We start from the raw sequence: 24,797 nt of genomic DNA, 5'->3' as shown, positions 1-24,797 counted from the left end.
GGGGGAGGCATTGAACGCCCCCCCCCCCTCCCTCTGGCCGATAAAGGTGCGGCAAGAGGCCCAACTGTTAAGGGTTAAGCTTTGGAAGGGGTCCGACTGTTTAGGTTAAAATAATTTCAATTTATTTATCTCTAGGGGCTCTGTTTTCTGAAGGGTTAAGAGGGGAACGTAAAATAGCTTAAACCCATACCGGGACCAATGTAAAGTTTCCCTAAAATGGAGAACTCAATCAGTTTAGCAGTATCAAACCTTAAGATACTGACAAAATATCTTACTAAGTTTATATAATAGGATAGGCCCAACAAGTGTTATTTATAATTTTAAATTCAATCAGTCTAATAATAAAAGCGGAAAGAGTTTATAAAGACGACACAAAAACATTTATAAAAATTACTTATTTTTTTCTTTTTTTAGATTCTTTAATGATTTTAACGTTTTTATTATGTAAATGAATAAAGTTTTATTCAAACTTAAAGGATTTAATCTTTTTCTTTGAAATTTATATGTCTAAACAGTAAAAATATGAAGTTCTTTATTACGAAATCTCAAATCATTAGATTTTAATTAAGTTTATTTATAAAAATAAAGAATAAATTTGGCAAAAAATATAGCTACAAAAAGGATTACTGCTTTATTAAACTACCTTGATTGTAGAATTGCATTGATTTTGTTTAATAACTGTAAAAAATGAGTTTTTATGTGATGCGTTGCTTATAATTAAACCTAAAAGTGCATTTTATTCAATGATAGAGTGAAAAAAACATATACCTTGTTTTATAGTTTTTTTTCTCTCTCTTTTTATTCATTTATATAATATGTATATTAAGAATAAAAAGTATTTATTTCTTTAAGTATTCATACTTTGCTAAAATGCCCTGGTAACTTTTTGCAATATATTCGCTCTAAAAAGGATTCAGTATCTGACTTTTGCATTTAAAATGATAGATTTTATACCAATTATTATGTTTACTGCAGAAAAAAATTATTTTTGTGTTTATATGCAATTTTCTATAATAAAATGTGAGAAATTCCTTTTTTCACACATAGGGCGAAAAAACTAACACTGAAAATAAAATGTATGTCTTGAACATGTCCTAAACTCATAGATAAAAACTTTTATAAGAACATTTATTTCAAAATATGTCATTTAAGGCATGAAATTAATTTTGCAAATTAACATTGCAAATGTTTGCAAATAACTTTTGAAAATGGTTTCTGCAGATTTTCTAATTTACATATGTGTTTTCTGCACATTTTCCCCTTTCCAAAAATACCTTCCTCGTTAAGATTGGCTTCAAGAAAGTATTTACTTTCCAAAAATGATATGTGCCCTAAAAGAGTTATGAGTTTAGAGAGCAAGCAATATTAATTTTGTTGCAATGTTGTTGATAATAGAGTTACAAGTAAAGATAGCTTGCATCAAATAAGTTTTTTTTATATTTTGGTTTACAATAAAGGTATGCTTTAAAAGAGATAGCTACTAATACTCTGTGTTATTTTGAAACATTGGTATGAGTAAAGTGAGCAAGCAAACAATATGGAGTAACAATATAGGTAACAAAAAGATGATGAAAAAGGGTCAAAGAACATGTTCAAATGTAAAATAGGAAACATTATATGCACAAACCAACATCAAGTAAAGATTCATGTAATTTGCAAATTTATAAAGACAAAGTTATAAACAATTCATGGATTTAACAAAGATAATGCAAGGCCATATTTGATTTTTCAAAGCAAATAAAAGAATTAACACTTATCTTTTTTTTCAGTTTGTCACCTGTTAAAGTCAGGAATAGCCGGATTATTTGGTCCAGAATCAGGTTCTACATCCAGCCATGTTCAGGAATATATACAATACCTACTGGGGTCAAATCCCCAAAAAAGATTTATTTATTTTAAAATTGTATACCTTCTACTTTTACATTTAGACTTTTGAATTTTTATGAGTAATTACATTTATTAAACTAAACAATACAAGATTGGATTTTAATAGTATTTGTTTTTCATGTTCTTGGGTATGAGAGTAAAATTTAGATGTTGGCCAAACTTTTTATAATTGACAGCCAATATCCTGAAAGTTATGATAAAAGTAAGTTTGCTTTTTAAACGATAGGTTTTGAACATACAATTTTGTTTGCATTTCTTTAAAATATTTGGGCAAATTGCAAAAACTAATATTATTTTTATTTGAAATGTAAGATCTTTTATTCTTGTAAAATATATATTTCATTTTATATCATACATTAAATGTTGATAATGAGTAAAAATTAAGTAGAAAGTTTTCCGAAATAAAAAGTTATTGAATATATCATTAATAAAGATGATTAGAATCTTTTTAGTTTGATAATCAATCAATTATAATTCAAAGAATTGTGTTATCTAAAAGTAATTAAAAATTTTCTTAGAGATTTTATAATTAGAAAATAATATTTTTATAATTTGTTCAAATAAGCCTTTAAAGTGTAAAATATGAAGATCTTTTATTTACTAGAAAATATTGCAAATAAATTTAATCAAAATTTAAAATGATTTAAATCCACCACATAAAAGAAATTTTGGATTGAAGTAAATGTGAAATATTGAAAGAGATATTCTGCAGATATAGTTTGAGATGAAAAAGTTTGAAAGGAATATATTTGTCAAGAGTAAAGAATATCTATATGAAAAACTTCAAGTTTGGGAATAAGTATTTTTGATTCATTTTTTGTTTTATTGTTTCAAAGATTAATAGAATTGTAAAATCAGTTCTTTAAACTTAAAATTGCTAATTTGAGATTTGTTTCAAATAAAGAAAAAAATGATCAATAATGTGTAAGTTTGTTTAGGGTTAAAACTTGTATTTAAGAGATAAGATACAATTTCATGATAAAAGTGAGGAGAGGGGGAGAGATATTCTCCTTTATAAGAAGTTTTCAAATCTATACTTATGTTTGAAGGTTTTAGGATAAAAAAGAATAATTAATGGGCAAAGATTTACTAATAAATAGTTGTGGACTTGATTAGAAATGTACATTTTTGTGTATTGGCTGTTATTGTTCATTTGAGATGTAACTAAAAATCTATTTCTAATATATGTATTGGCTGCTGTCATTAATTTCGAACATAATTATTTCTCTATAACTTATAAGTTTATTTATTGTTTATATTACCAGAGTATTTGTGACGCTATGGAGATACCTCACATTGAGACCAGGGACAAAATCATAAAATTAAGATCATGAAAAAATAAAAAAAATATTATGTTAGCCAAGAAATTTAGGAGTTAAGGAATGAGACAACTGACGATAAATTGATATACATCCCCAATGATGTTAACAAAATGTCCCCTACTGTATAGGAAAATTATTGGTTGAAAAGTTTTGACACTTCTAGTTTTGAACCAACCAGTAAGAAATTCAACATAATACCTTAGTATTGATAAAAATTTATCCATTTAAATTGTGTGTAATAATTATTATCTACAAAGAATTAAGTTGTTATTTAGTAAAATCGAAATCAAACTGGACCAATGACAGGCTTGAAAAATGATCTCATCTTTGGTTTGAAATGGATTTAAATATAAAATATTTATTAAGTATCCGCGGACAACTGTTAATTTAACCACTAAAACTAAGAGGATCATTAAATTTTATGATTTGATGTATCTTTAAAGATGGGATTACATAGAGAAGAGAAATATGTATTCAGTAAATCTCCACCCCACGCCAAGACAAATAAGCCAGGTACGATTATCTAAGCATATAAAGTACTAAGGTTTTTTTTCTGTCTGAAGCTTAAGATTTCAATAACTACTGAACAGATTGGTTTCTTTATAGTGTATCTTCACATAGATCTAGTAATGGTCTTTAGGCTATTTTAATTTTTCATTAAATCCATGGAATGGTTTTAGGTTATTTTTTCTTTCCCCTTCCTACCCCTTTGAATGCCAAGCCCCTAGATGCTAGGGGCGCATCCGCTAGTAAATAGTAAAGCAGGAATGATAAGTATCGAGGGAAATTTTAAAAATGTAATGCAATTAAGAATATTATTTCAAATCTCATAAATCATTTTAAATGCAAGAAGGGGGTAAGGATTATGAGCATATTTAATTTCAGTTTTTAAGAGAAAAAAAAATATTTTGTGGCCTTTACCAGTGGGGCCAGAGAGGTTTGACTTAATATGTTTCAATCTTTAAAATACCAAGAATAAGCATTTCTGAAAAATATGATCCAATTCTAATTGTAAGACAATCGAACGTTGTATATTTAGCATTTATGGATTCAATCCAAAAAAACATACTTAAAAAATTGTAATATGCAATGGTTTTAGTGATCTTAACTTACACATAAAGATATTAAGTATAGGTAAATAGATCTATCTTATGTTTAGGCGTATTTATCTGTGATTAAAGCTTTTGGTTGGAAAAGTTTTACAATTTTGTACGAGGATAGCGAAGGTCTTATGAGACTACAGGTGAGCTCATTTTTAAAAGCGAAGCTTTTTCTTTAATTAGGGTCGGTCCGTATGTCCGTCCGTACGTCCGTCCGAGATAGTTAGCTTTTATTCGTTAATTTAGGCATGTTAGAATTGTCCTATCGATTTCAAACTTTGCATGGTGATTCCTGTAGTAGTTAGGTACGATTTAGAAAGCGTAGCAACTCTATAATCGTTACCAGAATGTCCGTACGTCCATTTTAAACATGTTGATTTTTTACTTTTTTAATAACAATTTTTTTATGGGATAAAAACATCCGATTGATCAGATTTTTTTATTACTGATTCCTATTACAATAAGGTACAATATTAAGACAAGCATCCCTATAATCAAGTATTGAAAATGTCAGTATGTCCTTAAACAGAATTCTGTATTTAAGAAGTTTTGCAACAAATTTACGTATAATTTTGTCAAACCTTATATTTTCATATTTTGTATATTCAGTTCTGACACTCAACAAAAGTTAATGTTCGTCTGTCATATCGTTTCAGAGCTTCGATTTTATGGATGTTGTCATCCTTGTTTTATTCTACACATTGATTAAGCTTCTCATTCACATGTGTGTGCTATTAATCAGGGCGGCTAAATATGTAACACCCGCCAAAACTCTCTGCTAGTAATAATGTAATAATTAAGGAGCTTCTACGATGATTGTGGGTCGGCTTGTAAATTATAATCTGCTGTGTGCGATACTTACCAATTTAAGATTGGCCACAAAATTTTCACTTTCAAGTTCAAAGCTTCGTGTGCATCCGAATTTTAACTTCAGAGAATCAGAGCTAAATACATATAAGTCATTTTGCACAGACTTTTAGTTTATGTATGTACACATCACTCTAATTTGTATGATAGATTTCAAACTTGATAATTCCGAACCTTTAACGTCAATTTACAAAAACATATTATAGCTAACTCTGTAAAGTATGGGAAACCAAGTTTTATAAAAAACAAGTTATGTTTTATTTCTCTTTCACGTTTTTGTTTGTTTAGAAACATTTTAATCTTTTACCATATAGTTTGAGAATATCTTTATGTTTTTTAGGAGCTGTTAAAATCGCCCACAGAGTCTGATATAAAAATAACTGTTAAACAACTAAAAAGCAGCGAAGAAAACAAGTTAGTATTTTTTCCACCAAAATCAAAAAAACTCTGAACCGCCATGAAAAAAAAAACATAAACATAAATATCCTCTTATACAAAAGAAGTAAAGTTTTATCTGTAGCTTAAGATTTCGATAACTTTTTAACCGATTAAATTCAACAACTCAGAAAGGTTTTAGACTATTTTTTCCCTTCCCTAGCACTTCGAATACAGAATGCAGTGGACCAGCCGCAATTATGAAAGAAACTTAAATCTAAAGAATGAGCTGTCCCTATTGTAATGTAGTTTAGATACCAACTCATATGCTGGTTGTCTGACAGGTGTTGTCTGGAGTTTTGCCATGAGATTACACATAAAATTGGGGAAATCAGGGCTCAAGGAACGACAAGTACTAAAAAAATTTACACAAAATATCCAGAAGGAAGGGAACATTAGTCTAAATAAATTTACTGGTATCAAAAGTTTTAATCACATGCTCGCATTCGCTGGATTAAAGTTTGGGTTCTGTTATTAAATTTTGATTGGATAGTACATTGTACAAACCTATAATGTTAAACCTTTTCCACCAATAATTTATTTATCTCCATTGTACTTTCCCCTAAGATCCATGAATATACCTTGAATATTTTGCCTCATTTTTTTCTGCCAGTAAAATGAATCTAATATAGGGAGGTGATGAGAGAAGTAAAGCAGAGTGGAGAAATCCATATTATTCTGGACTGCTCTGTTAACAGGTACTAGCGGCATAGCATCTAGAGGCCTTTAGTGGCTTCTAACGGAATGTAAAATGTTTAACAAAAAATATCTAAACTGCCGTTAGGCGGCGCTAGATTTGTAGTTTTTTTTGGCGATTTCTCTTAGGAGGGTGGAGGTATCCCTCCTAAAAATAGTTATAAACCTTCTCAGGACCTATTGTAAAGGAGAACCATATATCAGCCTTCAGCGAGATCATTCGGTATACTTACAAAGACAGACAGGCACACACACACACACCTACCCTGTTAACATAACATTATTTTGACTAGGATTGCTAATCTGTAAATTAATTAGATTGTCAAATATTTCATAGTATTTAAACTATGTCAATTTGTTCAGTAATACTCTAATAGTATAAAAAAAATTCTGAATAATCGTATGTCATATCATGCCATAATGTCATAAACAGTGGCGTGCACAGCGATTTATTGACACACAGAAAACTGTCCCGCATTTGTATTAATTTTGAGGAACAAGACTCCAGTGACGTCATATTTTTCTGTCCCGAAAAAGGGAAGGGGGGAAGAAAATCTCTTCAAAAGAGATGGGGAAAACCCCCTTTTCTCCCATCTCTCTTTTCTTCCCCCCTTCCCTTTTTTTTCTTTCCCCCTTCCCTTTTTCGGGAAAGAAAAATATGACGTAACTGGAGTCTTGTTCCTCAAAATTAATACAAATTCGGGACAGTTTTCTGTGTGTCCGATTTATTGGATGTGAAACCAATTGGGAGTGAAAAAGGAAAGACAGGCCTTACCAATTTTAATTTCAATGGGTTTTATATTATTAATTTTAGGGTAAATGCTGTGTTAAAAGAAGCGCAAGCTGTTGGTATGATGACCGCTTATCATAACTATCTCATAACAAATTTAGTAAGTATTTTCTTCATATTTGGTCCGTCTGTCCTTTATTGATAATTGATAAAAGCGAAGCTTTTCTATAATTAGGGTCGGTTTGTCCGTCCATAACGGATAGCTTTTTTCTTTAATTTAGGCATGTTAGAATTGTCCTATCGATTTCAAATTTTGCATGGTGATTTCTTTAGTAGTTAGGTACGATTTAGAAAGCATAGCAACTCTATAATCATCACCAAAATGTCCGTACGTTCATTTTAAACATGTTGATTTTTTTACTTTTTTAACAACAAATTTTTATGTGATCTAATCATCCGATTGATCTGATTTTTGGTGTATTGATTCCTGGGACAACAAAGTATAATGTAATAAGCGAAGCAACTCTATATTCAAGTCCTAAAAATGTAAGTATGTCCATAAAAATTATCCTGAATCAAGCAGTTTTATTATATTATGATTATTCAATTCTGACACTATACAAGTGTTAATGTCCGTTTGTCCTACCGCTTTTATGGATGTTGTCATCCTTGTTAAAAATTGTTGTAGCCTTTTAAACGTGACTGATAATGGCTTTAAAGTTGGGCACAGAGAATTGTTGTTTAGATTTTTAAATGATATTTTAATTTTTGTATTGCACCCTACGGGCCTACATATATTTAAAAATGTTATTTTTTCTATGTGAACAATTTGTTGAACTTGTTTTAAAAGCTCTGATATTATTTGCAGCGAGAAGGGGGACACTGGGTTATTTATTGGTCCCCAACTTTTTAAATGACGTATTCTTTTTGTTTGGCTTAACAACTTTGGAGAAGTTTTTTACTGAATTTTAATTATTTGGTTCATTCAGTAGAGCCTCTAAAAGTTTCTACTACTAATTATAATCTACAGAATGGGTAATTTTGTGCATTATTATTGGAGGTGTACATCCATAAAACGTAATACTGGCTAAAATTGTTTTTTTTTTGTCAGGATCTGCATTTGGCGAATCTGGAGGATTTCAAGTATGTCGGTACTAACATCACTTCCTTTAGACTTCTTGATCCTGAAAATCATATTGTTAAAAGTGTCATCAAGTAAGATTTTAATCACAATGGCTAACTATAATTGAAGGAGTTCGATGCATTGGGCTGTTTATTACACTAGACCCCGAGGTTTTTATAATAATGTTACCTTATTTATTGGCTTTGGAGACTTTTAATAAACTTTGATTGGTTTTTTACTGTGAGCGTTTAAGAAATTTAATCCTTCTACATCAAAGTATTTACTACTAGTCACATTTAAAAAAATTCTTTGATATATTTTTACAAAATATATGTACATTTAAACTTTTCTATAATCAAGCATTTACGTTAGTCCGCAACGGATAGCTCAGATATAAAAAATAGGCATGTTAGAGGCGTCCTATCGATGATAAACTTTACATTGTATGCCTGTGACATCTAATCTAAATCTAATTCTAATTCTAAGTACGACCGTCCATTAAAAAATAATGATTTACATGATAGAATTATATTATCAACTTGTCTTATGAAATGGTGATTTCTTGAACGATATTATTGTTCTGATCGTAGCATCTTTATAATTCCTAAAATGTATCTAAAGTATGATTGTACATTTCTATATTCGTAGAAAACTGGATATAATACGATGCTAGACATAGTTTTTTCGTATGGATGAGAACCGGTTCCTATCCACCGGATTCGAATGAATACGAGAAATTATATTCCTGTGACATTACCATTGCCAATTCGAACTTTGGATTACGACCGTCTATTTAAAAAAAAAATTTTAGAACTTATTTACACAATGGAATTATATAACTTGTCTTATAATGGCGATTACCTAGAACGATATTATTGTTCTGATCGTAGCATCTGTATAATTTCTAAAATGTATCTAAATTGTGCTCATATTTAGCTTCTTAAGCAATTTTATGACAAATTATCAAAGGCTTCAGATAATATTTTTCGCTTTCGAGGATTTTGGCATCCTTATTTATTTAAGAATTACATTGATGTGCTGTTCTTTATAATAAATTATATTGATATTTAATACTTTTGATATATTGAAAATTTTTTTTGTCAAAAGTTGAATTAAATATCTAAAAAAATTACGATGTAGAAAATAAATATTAAAAGCATAATTAATTAATTTTAAGTAGATAATTTTGCTTTACTATTCTTTTCTAAGAACTACTATTACTTCCCTCTTTGTTAGCGAAGCTACTCTACAAGTTATTGGTGTCTACATACCATATTTTTCTTTCATTTTTTTCCTTCTATGGTTAGGTTCATTACTCCGTCTTACAAATGTAATAACTAATTTTACTCTTACTTTGCAATAAAATACATGCAAAAAATAAAAAAAATATTTTTTTTATTTAGAACATTAACTACAAATTTTGTTATTGGTGCAAATAGACATTTTCATTTATACCGCTTGTCCAAAATTTTTAAATGTTGTTTTTAATAGCTTGCTTACTAATGAGTAAAATCGTCCTAGTTTTATAATATTAAGAGTAGTTCTTCTTAAATTCTAATTTAGATTTAAAATTCTAAGAAAACTGTCTCTTGAACTGTCGAATACAGAGATTATAAATATAAAGTTATGTTTACCATATATATTCCCAGGGATCCAAAGGGATGAGACAATGGTTGTAAAATTGATGTACACCCCTAATGATGATACATAAAATAACCCCTTCTGTAGATTACAATTAACAGTTGAAACGTTTGGACACTCAACTTAATTAACCAACCAATTAAAATTAATTAAAGTTATTGAGCCAACGATTAAGAAATTTGTCATTCTAAAACTTTGGGGACTAGGGAAATAAACAGGCCAATGTCTCCTCTCTCCCTGATTCCACTCAAAGTTAGTCAAATATAAGTTATATTTTTAAGTTGTCGCATTAATGCTGCGATTAATCTGAAGTACAGATATGGGGTTTTGAAAAAAATCAGTCAATCGATCAATTAAAAAATTTCTTTCAACAAACTATAAAATGAATCTGTAAGTGAAACATGTAAAGAGACCAAAATAATCCTTGGATGTACATAAATATGTGAAAATAATAGCACTTTATGTTGAGCAAATAGGCTCATTAAAACTAAACTTTTAAAATTTATTTCTTTGTAAGTGAGATATTCTCTGTATTTCTACAATTTTAAATAAACCAAAAAGTGTATACATTTTTTCGGTTCAGTGGTTACCGAGATCTTAAGCTTCAGACAGAAAGACGAATAGACGAACGAACAGACGGACATCGTCCTACTTTGTAAATATAAATGTGAGGGGACAAAGTCACTCAAAAATGTCGTCATTAACATGAGAGATGAGGAGAGGAGGAGTGGGAAAGGAAACCCCTAAAAAAGAGATGGATAATTCCTCATTTTTATGACGTCACATGCTGATTTTCTGAGCGACCTAGTCCCATCATTATTTCAGATAATTATTTCAGAACCTGGGTCCACAGTGAAAACAGAATCCACTCGAGAAATTCTTTTCCGGACCAATCAACGGTAATAACATTTACACACATTAACCCAGGGGAAAGGGTCAGGTTATCAAAAGACCAAGGGCGATTTTTTCCAGAAATTTTAATGGATAAGACAATCGACAATAAAGTGATGTACCTTGATGATAATAATTACCCCTTTTGTTGAAATCATTGGTTGAAAATTTTGGATACTGGTAGTTTGAAGTACCTAAAGATAATGTGTTTATGTTTAACTTTTATAATTTACAGTACTATTCCTCCTCCCTTCCTAAATGTTCTAACTAGGTATATAGAATTTTGTTAAATTTTCTTAAGTTGCTGTTTGTGTATATGTTCAGCAAGATCTCGAAAAGTCTTACATCCTTCATTCACTAAAATACTATTTTATCCCTTTTATCAGATTTATCATTGTCAATTATACTGTTACTGTTATAAAAGTATCTTTTTTTAACAGCAAGAAGAGAGAGAGAAGTAGAGAGAAAGAGAGAGAGAGAGAGAGAGAGAGAGAGAGAGAGAGAGAGAGAGAGAGAGAGAGAGAGAGAGAGAGAGAGAGAGATAGAAATAGGGAAAAAAGAGAGAGAGAGAGAAATAGGGAAAAAAGAGTGTTATTAAAATCATCCAAATAATTTTAATTAAATAATTTAAGCTATTAAAATTTTAATTTTATGTCGTTGGATGCAGTTTAAAATCTAATTTACTGTATTTAAAAAAAACGAGGACCACAACGTCCGTTAGAAAAACAAGAATTTTTACAAAAATAAAGTGAAATGAAATATACAAAAACTGCTGGTAGTTTTTAGCAATTCTATTTTCTCTCTCATTTCACTATTAATTCAATCGACCTACTGGTCCAAAGGACTTTGGGGTAGCATCATGGAGATAGATATAAGTGTCTGCCTTTGGTAGCTGATTGATTTTTTTTGAGGGGGGGATGTTGTGATTGAACTTACTATATAATGACTAACATATAGTTAAACTGAGACTGTCAATTAAAGAATATTTTTGCTACTAAAAACTAATATCAATTTTAAAAAGAAAATTAAACCATCAAAGAACCACTGTCTATTTAATAAACAAGTACAAATTTGCTACTATTTAGCACATCAATATTCAACTACAAAATAAAACAATAATTATTTGTTTTTTGGAAAGAAAATTGTTAGTCAAGATGTTAGGGAATGTGAGAAAATTTTTAACTACCCAAGTGAAGAACAGAAAAGCAGAATAAAATATACTGGCTTTTTTTGTTGTTTGGGTATTTTTTGGGTGTGTCCATGTGACCAAAATTTTTTTTTTGGTTGGGGGGGAAGAGAATAAAAAGGTTAACACTCAAGAGAGATGGGACATTGGTCTGTTTATTACACTAGTCCCCAAAGTTTTTAAATAACGGTTTCTTATTCGTTGGCTCAACAACTTTGGGGTAAATTGAGTGTCCAAACGTTTCAATCGCTATTTGTAAACTACAGAAAAAATAATTTCGTGTATTATCATTGGAGATGTACATCAATTTATCGGTCATTGTCTTTTCCCTGATTAATGTTAATAATTTGTTAGATATCAGATAAGTTATGCTTATAAAGTAGCTCCGCTACTACTAATAATTAAAATTTGGAGAGTTACTCAAAAGTAAAATTAATTTTTAATAACATTTTTATGAAATAACTGAAAATTGAAATCATTCACAACGAAGTAGCATTTAAATAAACTTAAAATTATAGGTAAAATCATAAAAACTGATTTTATTTTAATGCTAAATGTTTCATGTTAGCTATAGCTAAGAATTATAAAAAGGAGAGATTAGAAAGGGATAGTAAAAAAGTTTGAATAAAAAGGAAAAATTTTTAGTTGAGCCTCAACAATTAACTTAATGCTCTAAATATAGAGTAGCTGTACTACTAATCATTAAATTCTAATAATTTTATTTCATACAAAGCGCAATTGATTTAAATAAGATAGAAATTGTTTTCAGTAATTTAGGAAAACATTTAATTGAGAATAAGATGTATATTTTAATTTTGAATACTAATTTATTATTATTTATTTATTATTGTTTTTATTTTTTAGACTGATCCATCCAAGCTTAGTATGAAGGTAAGTTTTTAATTTCTTTTTCTCCAAACAGCTCCAAGAAGCTCTTAAAGAAATTGTTAAATAAAAATTATAGGATTAATCGCTTTTTGGTTGGCCAGGTACTATTAGCCAACAAAACAGGAATTCATTTTATAATTTCTCACTTACACATCTACGATTAATTGTCTTTTTAAAATGTATTCTAAAAGTGCTGTTTTATTAAAGAGTTTGGTAGTCTTTTGTTAACGATTACAAGCCTTTTCCACCATTAATAACAAAAGTCTTTCTTCTCTATTTATTATTCTTATCATAAACGTGAGTACATTACACAACAAAATTTCGAATCATGGAAAGAAAACGAAGGGAAGGGGGGAAGAAAATCTCTTCAAAAGAGATGGGAAAAACCCCCTTTTCTCTCATTTCTTTTTTCTTTCCCCCTTCCCTTTTTTTTTCTTTCCCCCTTCCCTTTTTCGGGAAAGAAAAATATGACGTAACTGGAGTCGCACTTTTCAAAAGTGATACAAATTCGGAACAAAATGGGCTTCATCCCAATTTCCTTACCCCACGGAACAATCATTAACATTTACCTAATCTAATAACCTATCAAAAGCTTCTGTGAAAAAACGACGAAACCTGGTACTTCGTTTTCTTTCCAAGATCCGAACTATCTAGTTTGTTTGAAAGACTGGAACCCGACACCTGCCAGAATATGATATAATTTTGTTTAGACTGAAACTGCTCTAATCTACGATGCTGTTCATTTATTCGCCAAAGCTCTTGATCAATTAGATAAATCTCAGGTTATTATTTTTTTCTAGTATTCCTTCGAAACCGATTAATTTCAGCCGGGTTAGAACCGGTTCCAAGCCATACTGAAAAATCATGCATAATGTCGTATTATATCCAGTATTAAAATAAAAATCGTAAACAAGTTTTGTTAGCATTCGGCATCTCGGGTCTAACAAAACTGGTTTTAATCTTAAAATCGTTCATTTTTATAACCGCGGAAAGCTGTTTATAATACGATGCAATAAATACCTACTACACACATAGCGTGTTCTATAAAGCACTTCATTTGTAACTATGTATGTACTATGAAACTATGTAATTAATAGTGATTCCTCCTATTATTATATCATGTGTATTTGACTTGAATTTTGTATAGTTAAATGAGTTTATAGGCTTATGAAATTTTTGAAAGTTCTTCTGAATTTCCTAGTAAATGAGAGTTTATTTGACTAATGGGATTTTAAGTTTAAAATTTTTAAGAAGGGAATTTGTTTTGGGATCTACTGCAGTTCACAGTGAAATATTGCTGGTAACGAATATTGCCAAAAATCTACGAATTTTAAAGGCTGCTAGCTGCCAAACGGCTGAACGTACTGATCATACATGCACACCATTTTAAGCGGTATAAGAAGACCTAAAATAATCTGGAATAGCCAAGATCCAATGATGCACAGGGAAAGCTTCACTGAAGAAAAAACGCGTAAAATAGGCCTTTTTTATGCACATTTCTCTGCACTGCGAGATAATTATTCGTTATTGATTTATGGCTATTCCAGATTATTTGTAGGCCTTCTTATGCCGCTTAAAACAGTGTGCGGGCATGATCTGTTTTTTTTATTTTTGGCAATATTCGTTACCAGCAATATTTTACTGTGAACTGCAGTAGATCCAAGATTTGCCTTATAACAATGGTAATCTTATCAATAACTCACTTAATGTTTAAATTAAAGATTCCATATCTCCATGGATGATGTCATTCTTACTTGAATAAAAAGTAACAAGGATGACAACATCCATAAAAGCGAAGCACTGAAACGGTTAGACAAACGGACATTATCACTTGTATTATATTATTATATTTTGTCAGATCTGAATAAGCAGAATATAAATGTATAAGAGTCAAAACAAATTATAATTAAATTTGTTGAAAAACTGCTTGATACAGGTTAATGTTTATGGGCATACTTACATTTTTAGGATTGTAGAGTTGCTTCGCGTATAATATTGTACTTTGTTGTCCCAGGAATCAGTATACGAAAAATCAGATCAATTGGATAATTAGATCACATAAAAATTTGTTGTTAAAAAAGTTTTAAAAATCAACATGTTTAAAATGGACGTACGGGCATTCAGGTAATGATTATACAGTTGCTACGCTTTTTAAATCGTATCTAACTACTACAGAAATCACCATGCAAAGTGAAATCGATAGAACAATACAACATGCCTAAATTAATGAAAAAAGCTATCCGTTACAGAGGTACGGACGGACGGACGGACCGACCCTAATTATAGAAAAGCTTCGCTTTTAAAAATGAATACAAGATTGATTAATGAAGCAAAAAGTTTTTCTAAAAGTTTGTACATTTGTTTTTCTTAATGAGTTACAATATTTTCTCTCTCTAATGATATCTATCTAAAATTTTGTACATAGACTTTATAGCTACAAGTCTTATTTTTTTACGTAGCAAAGCTTTTATAAAACTGTCCTTCTTTATTGAAAAATTATTTCTCTTTCAATTATATTAAAACTTTTTTTGTGTAACTTTTTCATCTAAAAAACACTATCAAGCCTAATACTTTTAAAAATTTATAATCTTTGAGAAAAAAATATATCATTCTTCAAATATCTACTCAATATTTTAATAACTTTTATATTTGGCATTGAAATATTTTTAAAATTAGCTGATCACAACCAAACCATTGAGCTGTTCTGGGCATGAAACTTGGATCCACGGAAATTCCTTAGTCAACTATATGAAACTGGTAAGCTTGTGGTTTACTTTTATAACAGATAATTTCTTTTTGTATTTGATGGAATTTCAAAAGAATAAAATATTATGAAAGTGGCATTATGCGTATTATTCAATATGAAGCAGTTAGACATCTTAATCAAACGACGACATTATTACTGGATCATCTCTACGCGGCACTATTGTTATTGATTGATTTTGACGAAGATGATCGATTTACTGTTCCTAAAAATCCATCTTTATAGAGTGCCCCACTACGAAACTTAAAAGGTCTGTATTATCATTTTATTATTTAGGCAAAATGAAACTTAAAATTCCAAATTTTTATTTTGCCACTAAAATGAACCAATAATGTGTCTTATAATAAGTTTGTATTGTGACAAGGATTCATGTCATTGGTTAATTTCAATGGCAAAATTTAAATTAGAAAAATTCAATGTTGTGTCATCGGATTTAAATTTGTTAGGTTGAAATGGACGGATTAACAGGAAAGATAAAGTTTGACTCGCAAGGGCTGAGAACTGATTTTCAACTGGAAATTGTTGAGCTAAAGAAAGATGGACTGCAAAAGGTAATAAGGCAAAACTTCTATAAATTGTAATAGATAAAGTTGCACCAGGTTAAACAATACAGATTTTTATAGAATATCAAAGAAACAATAGTAATGCTTCTGGTTAATTTATATGTGGGTCATGTACATATTTTTGTGTGTCCTTGTGAGAGCTGGGTACACATTGATCGTGAAACATTTTTACGTAATTAGTGATGTAGAAACTGACGGACGTTTGGACAAACCCTGATTAAAGAGTAGCTGCGCTATTATCTAAAGATTTTCTTTTGTCAGGTTGGTTCCTGGCACGATATCTACGGAGTCAAATTTGAGAGGAATTACACAGAAACTTATTCAGAAATTGTTGAGAGCCTTCAAAATAAAACTTTGATTGTCACAACAATAAGGGTGAGTGTGCGCAATTTTTATATTTGATCTTTTGTTTTATTTCTTTTTAAAAGCGAAGCTTCCTATAATGAGTATTGGTCTGTCTGTACGTCCATAAAGGATAGTACTTATGGATAATTTAGCATGTTTAAATTGATCTATCGTATTTAAACTTAACATTCCTATAAATTTTAGTTACAGTTTAGAAAGCAACTCTAAAATTGTCCCTATGTCTAAATTAAACATGATGATTTTTTACTTTTTAAAAATAAATATTTTATATGACATAATCATTCTTTTCTATTGATTTTTAGAATATTATTTTATAGTACCATTAGTTATAAAACTATAATGTTATAAGCGACGAATCTCTAAAATCCAGTCTTTTAGTGTGTCCATATCCACATCTTGTATTTAAGAAATTATGGGAGAGATTACTTCAGAATTTTTATTCAGATTTCCAAAATTTTCTGTTCGCCTCTTGATACCCCTTTTTATAAGATTATCGACTTTCTAAAAATATTTTTTTTCATTTATATTTACTTAATGAATCTTATTTGTATATTCTTGTTAATAAGTATTTAATTTTTTATAATTGTCTTATAATATCAGAGTACGGAGTCCGATTGAATAATTTTCTAAATTCGAATTATTTATTATTAGTACATACGCCTGTATGTAGGTGAAAGTATTTAATAAGCTTTATTTTATTGACTTCCCATAACAATTTCATTTTATGTTGGTGAATTGTTTGACTGTACTACTTATGGCAATTATAGGCCTTATGAAGACGATTTCATTCAAAAAATTTAAAAATTCTATAGACGATATATAAGAAATCTAAACGGACATCATGGAACGTAAAAAAATATACCTTAAAAGACAAAACTATATGTTTTTCTTAAGTCTGTTTTTATGTTTTTTTTTTATTATTTTTATGTAGGTTCTGTGTTATTTTTTAGTACTTCGTAACCCGTTTATTTTACATAAATCCTCTCTTGTTTATCATTCTTATTTTTCCTGGAAAAATATTAATCTATAATAAAAAGTAGAACGATGTCTGTCTGTCTGTCTGTTTGTTTGTCTGTTTGTTTGTAGCGAAGGATCTCGCTAACCGCTGAACCGATCGGGTTCTCCTTTACAGGGTAGCTTTTCATAGGTCCCGGGAAGGTTTATAACTATTTTCTTGGGAGGTGGGGCACCCCAACCCCCCCAAAATAAAAATACCTCCCCCCCCAAAAAAAAAAATTTCCCCTCAAAAATTTTTTAAAAAAAGTTTTCTTTTAAATCTAAAATACGAAAAATTGGTTTGATCAAACCTCTTGGGGCAAAGCCCCTAGAGGCTAGGGGCGAAGCCGCTAGTAAATATATAGTGTATTACTTCGCCTCTAGCATCTAGGGGCTCTGAATTCACAGGGGGAAGAGATGGGTAGAAAAATAGCCTGGGACAGGAATATGAAAATAATATAGCTTTTAACCATTCTAGGACCTATGTGAAGTGTGCCTAAAATGAAGAACTCAATTAGTTTAAAAGATAACTAATTCTTTTTTTAATGGGATAGATACCTATACAATTGTCTTTACAATAGTAGTATAGAATGTCAAAACGACTCATAATCAACGCTTTCTTAAGTTGTACTTCAACCTTTTTTAAAAACAGCTATTCAATAGATTTTGATGTTTCTATGTTCCCCGTCCTAATGCCCAACTGTTTATTGTATAACTATCTGCCATTAGAAAAAATAAGACTAGGGTCTCAACACAGGTTCTTATACTAAATTTCCTAAAAACACACGAAAAAACGCTAATCTAAATGATCTAAGTTATGTTTTAATGCTTGACTCATTGTCATTTAAATTTAGACATTACACTAGCTGAATTTGCTGTTAGAATTGACTAAATTACAGTTGACTGTTCTTTTTTATATTTTAAGCTTATTATTTTTGTTCTACTTATGAGCATAATTGTCCTTGTTATCATACAAATAAACATGTTAATCATATTATTATTTAGTAAACTTACATTTCTTTAGGTGAAAAACATATGTACTTACATAATTAGGTTGTTTACCACAAAGTTACTAGTTGGGCACAGAAATCCCTGGACCTCCTACTTATTTTTAAATAAATTCGAAATAAGGGGGGAAGTTTTTCGTAAGTTTATACCTTAAGCTAGGTTAGCTTATAGTGGGTACATGGTAGCCCCACAGGGTTTAGACATAAGAAAAACACTCCCTTTACCCTTATTTTTATTAGTTTAAAAAGAACCCGGTATTAGTGTCGGACTGATTATGACGTAACAAAAAAAATTAGCCAATGAGAGGCTACTATGAATTTTACCATTGGTCAATAATGTCCTCTCATTGGCTAATTTTTTTTGTTACGTCATAATCAGTCCGACACTAATACCGGGTTCGTTTAAAAAGCAAGAGAGAGAAAGAGAGTTTTTTTTGTGCTGTTGAGGGAAATCCCCAATAATTAAAAGTTGTACTTTAGTTTGTTGACAAAGGCGTATAAATATGCGGCTGTAGAGTTTAGAGTATCGTGTCTAGATTTGTTCTTGAATATTTCATATTAAAGAATCCATAATTATAGTCAGTTTGATCTTAGAATAGTGTTTGATACAAGTTAATCTGAGTGTTATAAAGACCAAGGAAAAGGGAATGTTATTCAGACTAACAATTCTAAATGAAAATTTCTCCTCAACAACCTTCCCTTTTTTCTCGAATTCTTACCTACTTCCTTTTCAGTTACAAGTTTTACTCCAACTTTACTCCAACAAGATATTTAAGTTTCGGCAAATTCAAAAATTCAAATGCAATTAATTGGCTGAATAACAGTTCCTTAATAAAAACTATTAACCGCGGATAGATAAGAAATATTCGGTATGAACCCGAATTCAATTCCGCTGAAAAAAATCGGATTTGAACCAGACTAAAAAAAATTTACGTAGCGTATTAAAGATTTGATCTTATAATATTTGATAAATTCACTGAGTCTTTCATACTTCTTAGTTATTCAATGAAATATTTTTCAGTGAACAAGGCACTCTCTTTAGTCTAAATGACATAATATTAAAATATTTTTTTTTCTAATATAAACACATATAGGCAGATTTTCATCCAAAATATATATTATTAAATGCATTTTTTAATGAAAGCTATCCGCCTGTAAGTGACAATATTATGTAATTTAGAGAATCTATGCTTCTAAAATGATATTCTGGCATCTATATATAGCAAAAAAAACCTAGCATACATGTGAATTAGATTGGGACAAAATTATCATTTTTGTAACAAATAGTGATAAAACGAAGATGATTAAAGTCCCTCAACAGATTATGACGTCATACGATAAAATAACCAATGAGAGGCCAGCATAAGTTTTACCATTGGTCAATTACAGTGTATACCGGCCTCTCATTGGCTATTCTATCGTATGACGTCAAAATCTGTTGGGGGACTTTATTCATCTTTGATAAAACCTTTTAAAATATTCAGAAATACACAGTATATATTAAATATAAAATAATGAACATTTTATAACTAAAAATTAGTAATAGATTAAATCTAATGAATATATTTCTCAATTATATTCTTTTAATCAAATTAAACCAAAGAAAATCATACCCTTTTGAAATGTTTTTTTTGTTATCATAATTTTATTTAATTAAAATGATATTTTAAAAACTTTGCTCTTTAAAGTCTTTGAGAGGTATTTTAAATTTTAGATTTTAGATAGCTAAAACAATGAATTTTTTTGTTGTTGCGTTTTTTCTTTAAAGTTAAAAAAATGCATACTATGTCTAAGTGTATCTCTAATATGTGTATAAGAAACTGGTATAGCTAGTCGTAAATCAATTATCTTTCAGGAAATTGACCAATGATCTAACAACAATGTTCTTGTGTGTAAGCGTGTTTATGTGTGTGTGAGTTGGGCGGGGGGGAGGGGGGGGGGTATGTCAGTGTGTGTGTGAGAATATTTTTGTAAAAAGCGTAGCTACTCTATCATTAAGGTTTGTCCGTAAGTCCGACCGCCTGCAAGAATGTAGCTTGTAAAGGAGCTAAAGTGTCTCAGCTTGTTATATTTTGTCATGAAAACATGATTTTATTAACAAAAAAAGATTTTTTTGGAGAGGAAAACTCTTAAATGACATCTTATTATTTATTCATTTTCATTAATCATTTACTGAATATGTCACAAGATTTACTTTATTTTCACTATATTCTGTAAACTTTGATATATTATTTGATATACTAGTGGCTGCGTTCCTAGAATCTAGGGGCGAATATGTATTCCAAGATGGAAAAAGAGCCTAAAATCATCCCAAGACTTAAATAATAAAATAGCCTGAAATCATTCTTGGAACTATGTGAACTTAATCGGTTTAGAAGTCATCAAAATCTTAAGGTTCAGTAAAAAAAGACGTACTACTTTATATTTTAGGATTGCTAAAGTTGCGCTTCTTTTGAACAAGATAATTCTTGTTGTTGTATTATGTATTATGCCAATTCTTTGGTTATTAGTATTATATAATCATGAATATATAATAATCTTTTTATCTCTATATATAGTAATATTTACATCCCTATAGGGAGAATTATGCCACTCTGATACGGTTTGAAATATGTTTTTATAGCAACATGTCTTTGAAAGATCAAACACTATAAAATACTCAATGAAATTTATTTATGTACTTATTAAAACTTTTGGACTTTTTGAACTTTATTTAAACTTTAAGTAAAAGAATAGAGGGTACATACATAAGCAATATGTAACTCTCTCCTCAGGGCAGTGACCCTGTTCTAATTTTGTATTGGGTCTTTGGAATCAGCTAATAGTTTAAGAAATCAGTTAAGAAATAGGGGCAGGTAGTTGTCTGGATTATACATCTATACTTATAAATGTCTTTTAACTTAATTTAACCTAACTGAAGATAAAAATTCTTATTTCTTATTTCTTCATTTAAAATAAAGAGTGGAAAGGATAAGTTTAAAAAATTTGTACCTTACTACATTAGTAAATATATTGAATTATGTCATGTCCTTACAATGTTATATCGGGATAGAATTTAGTATCAGATCTTTATTTATAATACAGATATATTTCTTTATGTAATACTGATTTGTTTCTGGATGATAGGAAGGGGGTTACTGATCTAGTTATTAGCATGGAGGGAGTGTTGCATAACAAAACAAATGCATTTATTTAAGCATCACATCACAAAATAGAAGCAACTTTTAGTGCCCAATAAAAAATGACGTCATACGATACAATTTTGGTTAATTCTAAAATATACTGGTCTATCATTGTCATTTGTATAGTATGACGTCATTTTTATTAGGTAATATGAGCTGCTTCAGAGTCAGAATAAAACAGTGTAATTATCGACCATGCTGCTTGCAAGATTTAAAAAAAACTAAACATATTTTTAATATGAAATGTATTATTCTTTAAGAAAAGGTTTTTTTTTTTATAAAAATAACGTATATAAAGTAAGTTGGAATAAAGCTTATGATTTATATTATGTAAGAAGCAAAGTTACTCAATAAGTCTGGTTTGATAAAATTAAAGTTTAATAATTTAATTTTATTATTTCTTTATTATTCAGTGAGTTTTATAACCTTTATTTTGATACTATTCCTGTGTAGGCTTTTGTTTACATATTTTGGTTTTGCCTGGATAAATTTCTTCTCAAATACTTATTCTCGCTATGCTACTATTGAATATAATCATCTTTGCAGATATACAAACACTGGTGTTTATTCATGCAATTCACTAGGACAAAGATTTTCATATGTAGGGAAAGTAGTAATAAAGTGTACCTATTGCTGCTATGTCTGGCACTTGACATCAATTGTTAGTATAACAATTAGACATATAAAAAGGCGCTACTTATTACCATGTACATTAACCATTAAGGACTTGAAGACAAATATTTTGCAATCAAAGAGTTCGTTGTCTGTTAGCCTAGAGGGATAAACATGGTACCATTTTGTACATTAGTATTTTCGTTATTTGTTTGTATGTACTTTTATTGAGTTTTACTAATATTTCTGAAAATTATTATTTATTGAAATTTTTAATCTGATATTTAAAGTGCTATTTTTAGTGGTTAGTTATTTCGTACTTTTAAAACTTTCGTTATCTGTAATATACTTATTTACGTACAATCCTAATTATAGAGTAAATACGCTACAGTTACTACAAAATAATAAGCATAATCTTAATAATAACAATGATATTAATATTCCCTATTGTGTTCCATCACAATCGCAATATCACATAATTAAATCATCAGAACAGCACATTTTTACTTAATAATTAAACATTGTCTTTAATTTACTTAATAATTGTTTATTTTCATCAGAGAAAAATTACACTGGTATCCAAAGTTTCATAGCAGCGTTTTATTAATTGTTAGCTCAAAACTTTGGGTACTTTGATTCTTAAACAGTAATTTTGTAATTTTATCTACAATTTTAATCTACAATAGGGGAAATTGGGAATGTACATTAATTTATCGTCCATTGTCTTATCACTTAAGATCTTAGATTTTTGCTAATATATGTGGAAGTAATGTGACACTATTCCCTATCTATATTAAGAACACATACACATAAATAGCTATCATATCAGAACAGGATTACAGACAATGAGTAGACCGAGATTATACAAACATTTATAAAGTAGAAGTATCTAAAAATACTGCTTCAAAAAGTTAGAATTATATTTTATTTTTAAAGCTCTAAAATAAGACAGCAGGAGAAACGAACAATAACACTTGTTATTATAGAGTAGCATTTCTTTTCAAATCATACCTGACTGTTACAGGAATCAGCATGCAAAGTTAAAATCGATAGGACAATTCTTACATGCCTAAATAAACGTACTGAGCTATCCGTATATACGGACGGACCCTTAATATTGACAAGCTTTGCTTTCAAAGACAGGTTATTCTGTAGATTTTGTTAGAAAAACTTGCACAGCTAATGTTACATGTAGTAAGTCTTAATGCTTGCCAATATAAGTTTGGTTACATTCCAAGATATTTATTATATTTGCCTAAGACAACAAAGAATTAATGCAGGGATATATTAACTGAAAATATATTTTAAAACAAATATTTTTCTCTTCGTGATATTTAACATTTTTAATTTTTCTGTCCTCTGAGCTATTTTTGACTATCAGACTGGCTCTAGGCAGTTTTTCTATATATACATTTAAAAAAAGGAGGGTGGGGGGTATAGATACCCACCTACAATAGAAATATTAAACCAAAGAAACTTTGTGGGAGTGACCTTAACAACCCTTCTATCATACTTTTGGTTATTTACATGTTCACTTAAAATCAAACAGTAATTCTTTTAATAGCGTTGAAAATAAACTATGCTTCAATTTTTTAACAAACAACTTAGATCTCCCTTTTATAGTTTGTATTTGACTCGAAGTAATAATAAATCATCTTTCATTTATCCATCCTTTTTTTATTCCTGACTTTAGATGTTATATTGATAGTTTTCAATAAGAGTTCACTTTACAGTGTGTCATAACTTCCGCCAGAAGTGTTCCATTTTCAAATTATGAATAACACAATTTCTCGTATTTATTCGAAACTGATTAACATCAACTATATCTAGCATTGTATTATATCCAGTTTTTTAAGAATATAAAAATACACAAACATAAGACGAAAACCAGTTTTTAGCCCGTGCTTTCGGCATCTCGGGGCAAAAAAACTGGTTTTAATCTTATAATTATAAATTTTATTCCCGCGGAAAGCTGTTTATAATACTATGCGAGAAATATCTATTACTACATTCCGTTCTGAATAATTTTATCAGCAAAATCCCTTACAATTTACTACCAATTGTGCTCTTGCGATTATGATTATGTGCAGCAGTGATGACACACCCATTTTACTTCTATTGGAATTCATTCAATTCTTGTCAGTTTTATTTCCAAGGATTTTGTCAAAGGTTGAGCACTACCAGAGATCGTGGCTTAACATGGGTTCGAATCTCGGCTCAACACTGCGTCACAACCAAAGACGTTAAAGTGGTTCATATTGCAGCTTTATCAGATATAAAACAATACTAGTTAGAGTAGGGTGAATGTTTTGGCCCAAAACAGGCGCAACTCATCAATATGCCCAGTTAGGACTTTTAGAAAAGGTTGTGCAAACAAAGATTTGGTTGATACATAACCTAATAATTAGAGTTTTTGGAATGAAATGGAAAGATTGGCTCCCCTTAGTTATCCTTGACTTGTTTGACTTGACGTTATAGCGTCGTCATGGACAACAGCCATGTCCAAATTGAGGTAATTGAGAAGTATTAAAGTTCACACAA

At 29.7% G+C, this 24,797-nt stretch overlaps 1 protein-coding gene across 1 annotated transcript in view; it reads left to right on the top strand.

Moving 5' to 3' along the window:
- Positions 1 to 24,797, top strand: part of LOC145325996 (glutamate receptor ionotropic, kainate 2-like) — a 70,092-nt gene that overhangs the window by 5,516 nt on the left and 39,779 nt on the right. Inside the window, exons 4-17 of the mRNA XM_080169057.1 lie at positions 1,770 to 1,839; positions 3,149 to 3,190; positions 3,650 to 3,722; positions 4,369 to 4,452; positions 5,517 to 5,590; positions 6,244 to 6,309; positions 7,122 to 7,197; positions 8,149 to 8,252; positions 10,640 to 10,700; positions 12,743 to 12,769; positions 13,477 to 13,548; positions 15,443 to 15,523; positions 15,977 to 16,081; positions 16,355 to 16,468. Of these exons, the coding sequence (XP_080025183.1) occupies positions 1,770 to 1,839; positions 3,149 to 3,190; positions 3,650 to 3,722; positions 4,369 to 4,452; positions 5,517 to 5,590; positions 6,244 to 6,309; positions 7,122 to 7,197; positions 8,149 to 8,252; positions 10,640 to 10,700; positions 12,743 to 12,769; positions 13,477 to 13,548; positions 15,443 to 15,523; positions 15,977 to 16,081; positions 16,355 to 16,468 (1,049 nt within the window). The remainder of the gene's footprint in view (positions 1 to 1,769; positions 1,840 to 3,148; positions 3,191 to 3,649; positions 3,723 to 4,368; positions 4,453 to 5,516; positions 5,591 to 6,243; positions 6,310 to 7,121; positions 7,198 to 8,148; positions 8,253 to 10,639; positions 10,701 to 12,742; positions 12,770 to 13,476; positions 13,549 to 15,442; positions 15,524 to 15,976; positions 16,082 to 16,354; positions 16,469 to 24,797) is intronic.

This window comes from Acartia tonsa, chromosome 8 (genome assembly GCF_053477335.1).
Source record: "Acartia tonsa isolate MP-2025a chromosome 8, ASM5347733v1, whole genome shotgun sequence".
In the NCBI taxonomy this organism is placed as follows: Eukaryota; Metazoa; Arthropoda; class Copepoda; order Calanoida; family Acartiidae; genus Acartia; species Acartia tonsa.
The sequence above is the reverse complement of the archived record's forward strand: the minus strand, read 5'-3'. Positions and strand labels throughout refer to the sequence as shown.